The sequence below is a fragment of the Lithobates pipiens genome, unplaced genomic scaffold, assembly GCF_037356315.1.
Source record: "Lithobates pipiens isolate NorthernLeopardFrog02 unplaced genomic scaffold, aLitPip1_a1.2 Scaffold_62, whole genome shotgun sequence".
Lineage (NCBI taxonomy): Eukaryota > Metazoa > Chordata > Amphibia > Anura > Ranidae > Lithobates > Lithobates pipiens.
Window position 1 is genome coordinate 1305498 of NW_027507884.1, and position 12500 is coordinate 1317997.

A 12500-nucleotide genomic window follows, 5' to 3' on the forward strand; every position below is an offset into this window, starting at 1 on the left:
CCTTATTGATATGATGGCATCACGGAGTTGCTGCAGATTTGTCGGCTGCACATCCATGATGGGAATCTCCCATTCCACCACATCACAAAGGTTCTCTATTGGATTGAGATCTGGTTACTGTGGAGGCCATTGGAGCACAGTGACCTTATTGTCATGTTCAAGAAACCAGTGTTGAGATGATTGGAGCTTTGTGACATGGGGCATTATCCTGCTGGAAGGAGCCATCAGAAGATGGGTACACTGAAGTCATAAAGGGATGGACATGGTCAGCAACAATACTCAGGTAGGCCATTGCATTTAAATGACGCTCAGTTGGTACTAAGGAGCCCAAGGGGTGCCAAGAAAATATCCCCCCACACCATTACACCACCACCAGTCTGAAACATTGATACAAGGCGGGATGGATCCATGCTCTCATGTTGTTTACGCCAAATTCTGGACCCGACCATCTGAATATCAAACCTGCAATTGAGACTCAAGAGACCAGGCAACGTTTTTCAATCTTCTATTGTCCAATTTTGGTGAGCCTGTGCAAGGGTGGACTGACAACTCTGGGGCACCCGGGCAATAGGATATTATGGGACCCCCAGGCAATCTGAGTTTATGGGGCCACACAGTATACAAATACACAGTATACAATCACACAGTATACACATACATGTACACACAGTATACACAGACATGTTTCTATTGGCTGAGAAGGTACTGGAGAGGTGGGGCAGCTATAATCTCAGGATTTTTAGACCAAAAAGGATGTCGGTAAGGGACATTTCAGAGACAGATGTAAAAGAAACATAGATTTTTACATACTTTCCCTGGTTTTACTGAGGCTGGCAAACCTGATCGGGCCCCCTAGTGGCTCGGGGCCCTCGGGCAGTGCCAGAGTGGCCCAATGGTCGGTCCGCCCCTGAGCCTGTGTGAATTGTAACCTCAGTTTCCTGTTCATAGCTAACAGGAGTGGCACCGGGTGTGGTCTTCTGCTGCTGTAACCCATCTGTTTCAAGGTTCAATGTGTTGTGCATTCAGAGATGGCATTCTGTATACTTTGGATGTAACGAGTTGTTATTGGAGTTACTGTTGCTTTTCTATCATCTAGAACCCATTCTCTTCTGACCTCAGCAAGGCATTTATGTCCACACAACTGCCGCTCACTGGATATTTTCTCTTTTTCTGATCATTCTCTGTAAACTTGAGAGATGGTTGTGCGTGGAAATTTTTTAAATACTCAGACCAGCCCTGTCTGGCACCAACAACCATTCCACGTTCCAAGTCAATCAATTCCCCTTTCTTCCTCATTCTGATGCTTGCTTCAAACTTCTGAAAGTCCTCTTCACCATGGCTAGATGCCTAAATGCACTGAGTTGCTGCCATGTGATTGGCTGATTAGCAATTTGTGCTACCATGCAATTGAACAGGTGTACTTGTACTTAATAAAGGTGTACTTAATAAAGTGTATGTGTATATATATATATATATATTTATATTTATTTATATATATATATATATATATATATATATATATATATATATATATATATATATATATATATATATATATATATATATATGTATATATATATATATATATATATATATATATATATATATATGTATATATTTGTATATATGTATAGCATTCTGAATTCCCTGTTTCTATGTTGCCCACACTATGCACATATTGATCTGTCTTCCATTTTGTATCCTGCTCATATTACTCAGTAAATGGAAAAAATGACTTGAGACATTACTGAACGGCCAAGAGCATTTAAGCAGCCATTTAAAGGTATAGATTGCCCGAGCTTTTTGTACTACAGAGAGACTTCTTGGGTCTTTAGGGACTACATACCATGTGGAAGCAGTTAAAAACACAATCTTATTTCCCGACTATTCCTATTTTAGTGGAATGATTAAAATCTTAGGACTGCTCTAATTTAGATGGAGGGAGGGGCTTGTGTGGAGCCAGTAATGTAATTTAAATATTTTAATGGGATACTCCCCTTTTGATTTTTTTTTTTCTTCTCTACTTATAAAGTATTTTTCATTTAGTACCTTCTGACAAATGTTTAACATTTATGTATTGCTTAAAGAGATACTTTACTCCGTAATGTTTGCTTATATTAGATAAACCAGTTAAGAAGATCAGCTTAAGATAAATATTCTCAATGTGTGTTATTATTTTCAAACCTTATTTTTGTGTATAATTTATTTATATGTACATGGGGGAAGCCATATTTTCTCCTTACGGTTCAAACTCTGCTCCCTGCTCAGCAGGTTCTTGAGATGCTCATAGGGTGAACCTTCTTTAGAGCTATCCATGCCTGGGCACTGAGCCCAGTGGGCCCTAGTTTCGGAATAAGGCATGAGTGAGCTCTAGTTTTGGAATATGGCATCAGGGAGCCCTAGTTTGGAATACAGCATCAGGGAACCCTAGTTTGGAATATAGCATCAGTGAACCCTAGTTTTGGAATACAGCATCAGGGAACCCTAGTTTGGAATACAGCATCAGTGAGCCCTAGTTTGGAATACAGCATCAGGGAGCCTTAGTTTGGAATACAGCATCAGGGGACCCTAGTTTTTAAATATGGCATCAGGGAGCCATAGTTTTGGAATATGGCACCAGTGTGCCCTAGGTTTGTAATATGGCACCAGTGAACCCTAGTATTGCAATATGGCACCATTAAGCCCTAGCTTTTTAATATGGCACCAGTGAGCGTTAGCTGTGGAATGTGGCACCAGTGAACCCTAGTTTTGAAATAAGGCACCAGTAAGCCCTTTCTTTAAAATACGGCACCAGTGAACCCAAGCTTTGGATGGTATGGATGGATGATATGGCACCAATGAGCCCTAGTTGTTGAACACAGAACTCTTGTTCTTTAAGCAGTTTGAACATGGCACCAGTGAGTTCTACGGCATCAGTGAGCTCTAGTTTGGAATACAGCATCAGGGAGCCCTAGTTTTGGAATATGGCACCATTAAGCCCTAGTGTTGAAATACGGTACCAGTGAGCCATAGTTTGGAATACAGCACCATTGAGCCCTGGTTTTGGAATATGGCACCAGTGAGTGATAGTTTTAGAGTACAGGATCAGTGAGCCCTGGTTTTATAATACAGCATCAGTGAGCCCCAGTTTTGGAATATGACACCAGTCATTAAGCTCTAGTTTTAGAATATGGTACCAGTGAGCCTGAGTTTTGTAATATGGTATCAGTGAGCCCTAGTTTTAGAGAACGGGATCAGTGAGCCCTAGTTTTGAAATACAACATCAGTGAGCCCTAGTTTTGGAATATGACACCAGTCAGTGAGCTCTATTTTTGGAATATGGCACCAGTGAGCCTTAGTTTTGTAATATTTTATCAGAGAGCCCTGGTTTTGGAACACAGCATCAGTGAGCCCTGGTTTTGGAATAGAACACCAGTCAGTGAGCTCTAGTTTTGGAATATGGCACCAGTGGCCCCTAGTTTTGGAATATGGCACCAATGAGTTCTAGATTTGGAATATGGCACCGGTGACCCCTAATTTTGGAATACGACAACAGTGAGCCCTGGTTTTAAAATACGACAACAGTGAGCCCTAGTTTTGGAATATGGCACCAGTGAACTCTAGTTGTGCAATACAGAACTCTTGTCTTTTAAGCTGTTTACATTTATTTTAGTTAAATATACCAGGTATCCAATGAGGATTTATGGCACTTGCATATTTTAAGGAGTTTGTAGAACTGTGTTCCAAAATATATTTATTTATTATCTGCCACGCTGTACACATACCTTCTGTTCTTCTAAGGGCCGGTTCACACTGCAGGCGAGGTGAGGCGACTCAGACTTGCCTCGCCGCGACCTGCCGCGGCCTCAGCGGCGACTTGCAAATGACTTCTGTATAGAAGTCAATGCAAGTCGCCCCGAGGTCGCCCAAAAGTAGTACAGGAACCTTTTTTCTGAGTCGGAGCGACTCGAGTCGCTCCTCTCAGAACGGTTCCATTGTACAGAACGGGGGCGACTTGCGAGAGCGAGGCGAGGCGAGTCGTGTCGCCTCGCATCGCCCGCTGTGTGAACCGGCTCTAATGCTCTCTTATTATGGCTGAACTCATGCCAAACCATTAAACACACAAATTAAATACATACTGATAAGAAAGCTGTTTTATCTGCCAAGGGTCTTGTATTTCTGTCCATCCAGTCCTGAGCTTTACACATCTCTACCACACAGGACAACCCTGTCTGGCAGGACAAAGACCTTTTTCTGTTGAGCTGCCGTTAACCTCTTGCCACCCACGCCATAGGGAGTAGGCATTAATGCCCTCGGAGTGCACACATGTGTCCATGGATGGCAGAGCTTTCTGTGCTGAGGGCGCACTAATTGCCCCCGGTCTCCACTAATGGTTGAGAGCCAGCAGGACGGGCCCCGATCATGTGACCCGTGACAACAACCACAATCGCAGCGGTCACATGATTGTCTGGTCCTGCTAGCCCCCAAGCATAAAGACCCTGTTAAAAAAAAATGCCGGGACTGGACAAAAAGGGGTTAAATAACACTTACAGGTCTTGCCCCTCGCACATCCTGTGAATGGACTGTGAAGGGAGAAGCAGGAGAATGGTGAGCTCAACTCCCCTTTACCCTGATCTCTCTTCCTATGAGCATGCTCCTTGCTAGCACATGAGTACTGTACAATAACTGATTGGCTCCTTGTACTTCTTCTCCCACTCTAGGCTCTGCTGTACAGGAACTGCAAGATACAGATACAAATTTACTTTTGAACAAATGCATTTAATACAAAGCAGCTTAAATGTGTGAATTTTATATCTACTTGGAGTTGAGCTTTAAATAAGCCAGAGAGCGGCTAGGCTTTCCTTTATTATCTTATTGGCGTAGGATACTTTCCGTAAATCTGTATTCACTTTTTTTGTATTTATGTTTTAGGAGCGGCTGTGTTGGCGCAAGAAGACGACCTGGCAATGTCTCTCCATTTCATGAATTTTGGGGCCAGTCCTCTTACTTCTGCTGAAGGAAAGCTGGACGGGGTTAAACCAAACTTTATTGAGAATCCTCAATACTTCTGCGATGCATGTGAGTTCCTTCCCATAGCAGTAATTGCCAGATAGGTACTATGGCTAGGTATAGACTGGCAGAGGTCTTTCCTAGAAGGACATCTGCCATAGAACCAAGTATGCCCAAGTGCCTAAAAAGACCACTATGCAGGCAGCACTTCCATAGTTTCCAATTGGCTTTGGTTTCCAAGGACTCGTGGTTTGAAGATTTCTTCCAGGATATAAATATGCAGTAGGGTTGGTGCACATCCAAAGGAATTCTGTGGACATTTGATTAGACAATATAATGATATCTACATTGGTAGAACTGTAAACGATTTCTATACATCTCTCAGGGAACAAACTTGCTTGCTTCACTTAAAGTGCACCTATTCGGTCAAAACTGACCACTGTGTGTCCTGTGGCCAATATGCTAAGTTTGCATTTAAAATTAAGAGCTATATATTATCCAGTTTATATTATGTAATATATTTTTTTCATTCATGGAGTTTTTGGTGGTCTTCTGATATAGTACGGTATGTGATAAGGTTTAATACTCCAGCATTGCATCAAAGCAACTATAAGATTTAGTTTACCACTTTGTCTGCTTTAATAAGCCCCTTGTACTTTTGCCTTTGAGTGACTGAGATATGTTACCTTACAGGTGTCCAGCATATCAAGAGAAGGGACATTTTGCCCAAGTGGGAGCTGGGTGAAGGGGCCTTTGGCAAAGTCTATCTGGCCGAATGCTACAGCCTGAGTTCAGAACAGGAGAAGACCCTGGTGGCTGTAAAGGTGACTTGAAAGTATTTTATTCATTTTTCTTTAAGAAATGCAAATTCTTATGTTACCTCTGTGTGTTTATACAGAAGGTAATTAGCTCTGCTTAGATTTAGAAAGTATTCCTTAAGACTGATGTTACACACCAAGCCAAGAGTCATATAACCAACACTCTGAAAAGATTATGTTTGGACTCTAAAGTTGGCCATAGACTTTAGAGAACAGTCAGATGTGTTATGGCGCATACACACGATCGGAATTCTCGTCGGAAAAGCCTTGGATGGTTTTTCCGACGGAATTCCACTCAAGCTTGTGTTGCCTACACACGGTCACACCAAATTCCGACAGTCAAGAACATGGTGACGTACAACACTACGACAAGCCGAGAAAATTAAGTTCAATGCTTCCGAGCATGCTTCGAATTGTTTCCGAGCATGCATAGGAAATTTGAGTGTCGGACTTGCCACAGACGATCGGAATTTCCATCGGAAAAATTGAGAACATGCTCTCAAACTTTTTTCTGGCCAAAATTCCGGCAGCAAAAGTCTGATGGAGCCTACACATGGTCGATGAAAAGCTCTCATCGGTCTTTTGCTGGCCGAATTTCCGATCGCGTGTACGTGACATTATGCCGCGTACACACAATCGGAATTCTCCTAGGAAAAGCCTTGGATGGTTTTTCCAACGGAATTCTGCTCAAGCTTGTGTTGCCTACACATGGTCACATCAAATTCCGACCGTCAATGAAGTTCAATGCTTCCGAGCATGCGTCAAATTGTTTCCGAGCATACGTCGGAATTTTGCACGTCGGAATTGCCTCAGACGATTCGAATTTCCGATAGAAACTTTTTCCGTCTGAAAATCTTTTGCTAGCCGAAAATTCCACCAGCAAAAGTCCGATAGAGCCTTCACACAGTCGCATTTTTTATGATGAAAAGCTCTCATCGGTCTTTTGCTCCTTAGCCAGTTTCTCTGTTATATTGGAACACTGCTTTATGTTAATGGAGAAAGAGACAATCTCAAGGAAGGGGAAGACCACTGCAGTTAGTCAAAGTTTTGTAATGATTTTGTTCCTTGAGAATCCTTGTTCAGGCCTGGCGGGCCTTTTACCCTAGACATTGGGAATGTTGCTCCATCTGGACAAAAAAGAGGCCAGATGGAGAAGCTGTCATCAACTGTCTATGTCTGAATTGTATTTTCTGATATAGAGCATCTAAGAGTCTTTTTGGTTCTTTACACCTTGCATTTAGAGAGGTAGTCCACTTAAAACAGATTTCTTAATTTTTAGTAAATGCAAGAGTTAGTCATTGTTGATATCTCAAAGACTTGAGATAATGCTTAAATCCCAGGCCTGCAAAAAAGTCATGGACTCTATGGGTTGAGAGGTGGATTTCCACTATTCAAGTTGAGTTTTAATTATTTTTAGCACTACAAAACAACAAAAAAAGGGTGCACCAGCCTAGCTCATTACTTTAATAGATACTTTATTAATGGATAAAAGCAAGTGATGTACTCACAAACACATATAAACAGCAATCATATCAAAGAATAATGATGCAACTATAGCCAGACCCACTACACTTGACTTATAACACGGCAAGCGTCCAATTAGGATTATGTGTTGCGGGGGGCAGCCTCCATCTTTAGAGCCAAGCTTACGCGTTTCGAGGGGCCATCTCCTTCTTCAGAACCAAGCTTACGTGTTTTGAGGGGCAGCCCCTCTTCTTCAGATCCAAGAGGCTGCCCCTCGAAACATATAAGCCATATTGGATGCTCTTTTTTTTGTTTTGTAGTGCTGCACATTAGATCTAAGAGGGTGGCAATAAGTGTGAGTGTCATACTAATAAGGTGGGGGGGGGGGGGGTGGGTTGGAAAATCTATCAGGTTCTAAGCAACACATTTGAGTTAAGGAGTTGTTCTGATAGTTTCATTATTTTTATTACAGTGTGCACATTGAGTAGGTAAGATTTAAATAGAAGTGTTGTCAGTAAACAAGCCAAAGGTCAGGAATGAGTGATTGCAGGTTGGAATCAAGCAGAAGCATAGTCGAGGAACAAGCGAAAGGTCGGTAATGAGTGGTAGCGAAGATAAAGATGAAAGCAGGAGTGACATGGGTGAGATATTGGCTGGAGAGAACACAATAATCTGGCAAACAGGAAGTGAAAAGGCATGGCCCAAATAGGAAGTTCATGGGAGGAGCAAAGGGTTCAAGGTCAAGAGACACAGGGCAGGGTTGTATAAGGAATCAGGAAAGGCACTGTCCATCATCTCAGCAAAAAGAGATACTGCCAGACACAACAGAGGTTGCAAGTTCAGATCCGGGTCTTGACAAAGATATTGCTCTGTTTATTTAATACACTGATAAATCTTTCAGAATGCTAAATGCTTGTGTCCTTCCAGGCCCTTAAAGAAGCAACGGAGAGTGCAAAACAGGACTTCCAGCGTGAAGCCGAGCTTCTAACTGTCCTACAACATGAACACATTGTGAAGTTCTATGGCGTGTGTACTGATGGAGAGCCTCTCCTCATGGTGTTTGAGTACATGAAACATGGAGACCTCAACCGTTTCCTCAGGTCAGAACAACCCACAACCCATACATATCAATCACTAGGGATGAGGGGTTTTATCTTCAGCAAAAAATCTTGAGATTTGGACAGCATTTTACCAGTTAAATGGGAAAGTCAAAATAAAAGTGTCATTAAATCCACATCATTAAAAAAAAAAAACTAGCAACAAATGGTGTATTCCATGCTGTTCATACTCACTTAGTCGCTATGAGATCGTTTTATGTATTCTGCAAAACACCTGGTTGATCCTGCTGTTCTCTATCTCCCCCTTCTGTCCATGTCCCCAATTCATCTAAGGATTTTGCAAAGCAGTGTTGGCAACTCTGCACACGCACAGTTTTCTGTGCTGAGCATTTTCTGCCAATCACATCTGAGCAGCCCATGTGACTATAGAGCAGTGGTGCTCACCTCCTGTCCTCAGGACCCACTAACAGGCCAGATTTTAAGTATTACCTTAGGGAAATGCAGACTAGAATACTGCAATCACTGAGCAGCAAATGATATCACCTGTGATGTATTTCAGTTATCTTACAAACCTGGCCTGTTAGTAGGTCCTGAGGACAGGAGTTGAGGACCACTGCTCTAGAGTCATGCATTAGGGTGTATACACAGTGGTAAATGACAGCCCACTCCCTCCCTCCTCCATACCGACTAACCAGCTATATACAATGGGGGCGGGATATTACATGTAGATTGATGGAGGCTTTACCTGCCTCTTACTCAAAGACTCGAGGCTGGAGGGGCGTGACACAGCCTGTGATTGGCAGAAATCCACACACACCATGTTATTGCCAAAACATTATAAAAATGTAATTTAAAATATATATTTGTATGACAATTTAAAACAGTTTCTTGATATCAATTATTTATTTTTACTCTGTATTCTTTTTTTCCAAACATGTGACTAGTAGCAGAGGACTAGAAGCTCCTCCTGCTACTGTTTCCCTGCAGACAGGCTGGGAGAGAGCTGGGTCACGTGACCGATTAGGAAAAGGGTATTTAGATTAGTTTTTTTTTTTATTAAAATAATTACAGTGCCATCATCCATATACAGAAATAGAAGGGACAATGTGATTTAAACTGTGTATGTAGAGTATCACTTTAAGGCAGTTTTAGTAATTTTTAAGGGTTCAATGGAATTAAAATGACTTCTGAGGGTTACAGAACATCCCATTACCTATTCTGGACCAAAAAGTGCCCTATGTTAGCCTAATTTCTTAAAGAAAAAAAAAACTGATAGAAAAAAAAGTAAAGTAAAACATCTGAAGAGGTTGTACACAAACAACAATCAAATACACAGAAAAAAAAACCCAATAAATTCACAAATACAAAAAGAAAAAAGTAAAATAAGCTGTCCTTGATCAGCAAAATTTCCACTTTTGTGGCAAAATCAACTTTGTCCAAATCACTCCCTTCATCCAATCGCAGAATACTAGAATGAGCTCTCTCATTTTTGTACTTTTGATACCATAACATGTTTCTTAGGTCAATAAACCCGCTTCATCAGGAGACATACGGAACTAAGTATCTTTATGGAACAGCAACAACATTTTTCACTTTTGATACCATACCCCATTCTTGTAGATCCCCTACAACCACAGCTTCATACTTGTTATAAATGCATAACACATTTCCATATTTTCTTGGCTCAACACATTTCTCAGGTCAACAGACATGCTTCATCAGGAGATATAATAGGTACGTATCTTTATAGAACAGCAACACATTTTGAAACAGTTATACAAAAATATTATCTCAGTTCAAGCAAGGTGGCATCCTGGCTGATGATCCTAGCGCCACTAACATTTGGTCACAGCAGAGGAGGGGAAAAACCAATGAAGGCCATAGACAGGAGCATTCATAAAGCATGGCAAGGTATAGCAGGTGCTAAGACATTTTATATGACATATATGTGTCTCAACAGGTAGCATCTTTGCCATATGAATGCTTCTTTTATAACATTTTTTAAATTTTGCTAAATAATTTGGATGACAAATGAATCTGAATTGCGTTCCAATTTAGATGAACATATTGTTCAATCAGCTCATGCCATTTCCCTTGGTGGGTTGGACTAGCGTTCGAAAATATTAAATCCTTCCGATTTAAATTTATCCGATTTCATAATAGATCAAATACAGTATATAAAAATATTCTGTAAAAACTGCAACATTTTTCGAATCCACCTGGACCAATGAATATATAAAAATGAATAAAAACGAACGTTGAAGAAACATAATGTTGACCAAACGAAATCCTTCAATGAATGAATGCATCTGAAACTAAGTGAATATGTCTGGTGTGAACATGTCTACACTTGATCATTTAACTATATTCATCAGTTTACCCTCCCGGTAGAGGATGGATGGCTTATGCCGCGTACACAGGACTGGACTTTTCGACAGCAACGGTCCTACGGAGCGGTTTCAGTCTGAAAATTCCTTGCGTGGGCTCCATTGGACCTTTGCTGTCCAAAAATCTGATGGACTTTAGAAATAGAACATGTTTCAAATTTTTTCATCGGAACTCCGCCGGACCCAGTTCCTATAGAGAAATCCGCTCATGTGTATGCTAGTCCGACGGACAAAAAACGACGCTAGGGCAGCTATTGGCTACTGGCTATGAACTTCCTTATTCTAGTCCAGTCGTACGTCATCACATTCAAATCCGTCAGACTTTGGTGCGATTGTGTGTGGCCAAGTCCGTTCATTCGAAAAGTCCATCGGAACTCCGCCGAAAGTCTGTCGGGAAGACCATCAGACCTAGTCCGTCGAAAAGTCCAATCGTGTGTACGGGGCATTAGTGTTTCGAGTACCTCATTCTACTGTATATTTTCATGATCTCATCTACATGCTTTGAACAGTTTAATTCAGATTAACCACAAAAAGAGGAGCTCTTTTTTTGTACACAGAACAGGCACAACACAGAAGTGGCCCATGGAATGCCTTGCCTGCTCCCCATGGGCAATGGAGTGATTTATTCAGAATTGATGGTGGCTACGTATCTGTTCAGATACAGTGGCCACCATTGTCAAGAAATGGAATGGGAATCCAGTAGGGATGCGTTATATGCTGCCCATTGCTGGCTATATGGGGTTATCTCATCACATGCCTGACGAAGGGGTCCGGCGTGACTCTGAACTGTTGCACTCTTTTGTTCTTAATGTGATCATTCTTCAATAATAAAGAAAAAGGTTGGACTTAATCTGAAGATACGTGGTATGTTGGAAAATATGTTCCAGTTGCCAGCTGGATGTTGCTACAGCACCCATTATGTTAGAGGATTATGTTGTGGACACCTAAATTCTGAATGTCAGGTCACCTTGAGGCGAGGTGACAGATGCACACCGTAGGGATCAGGAGTGCACCGCAAGGTTGTGGACCCTACGGCTGACTGCTGCAGACGGGAGACAGGTCCCACTGGGGTTAGAGCGTGAGATTCCCTGGGGCGTGGAGTCTAAGAGCCAGCAGGTGTTCACCAGAGCCTCGAGTGGTGAGGACGGACTTGGCTGCAACTGGCTGCAGGTCGCGACCCCCAGGGTCCCCCAGCTCACACCCACAGTAGGCAACAGGAGGATAGGGATGGTGAGGGACAAGGCCAAGGTCGGGGCCACAAGCAGACAGGAATAGTCAGGGACACGCCAAAAGCTCAGGATCACAGGCAAACAGGGATAGTCAAGGACACGCCAAAGTCGGTAACGGAACAACAGAAGAGCACACGGCAGGTAACAAGAAGCCAAACACACAAAGGAATACACAATGGTTTATCAGTGGGGTTGGCCTGCAGTGCACAGGTTAATATAGAGTTCTCTGATAGGAGCTAGGGTGGAGTCATGCCAGAGGATGGATTACAAAAGCAGTCAGGTGAGGGTCGGCTGGTCTCTAGAGATGAACACATGGAAACAGGTAAGCAGACCAACTCTATTGCATAACCATGACACTGAAATATCAATTTCTTACACGTCCAGGAACTTGTGTGATGGGAATATGGACAATGACTGCCAATGAAGGGGTCCATAAAAACTTTGCTATGAGGCCCTGTGATTTATGCTTACACCCCTGATTACAGGTGAAGCATTATTTGTAATACTAGGTGGTTTAGGACCAGATGAAAAGAAAGATGAAAAAGGAACACAATA

The 12500-nt window shown here is 42.1% G+C and overlaps 1 protein-coding gene across 1 annotated transcript in view; it reads left to right on the forward strand.

The window, feature by feature from the left end:
- Positions 1–12500, forward strand: part of NTRK1 (neurotrophic receptor tyrosine kinase 1) — a 170547-nt gene that overhangs the window by 138274 nt on the left and 19773 nt on the right. The window contains exons 12-14 of the mRNA XM_077467839.1: positions 4912–5058; positions 5683–5813; positions 8199–8371. Of these exons, the coding sequence (XP_077323965.1) occupies positions 4912–5058; positions 5683–5813; positions 8199–8371 (451 nt within the window). The remainder of the gene's footprint in view (positions 1–4911; positions 5059–5682; positions 5814–8198; positions 8372–12500) is intronic.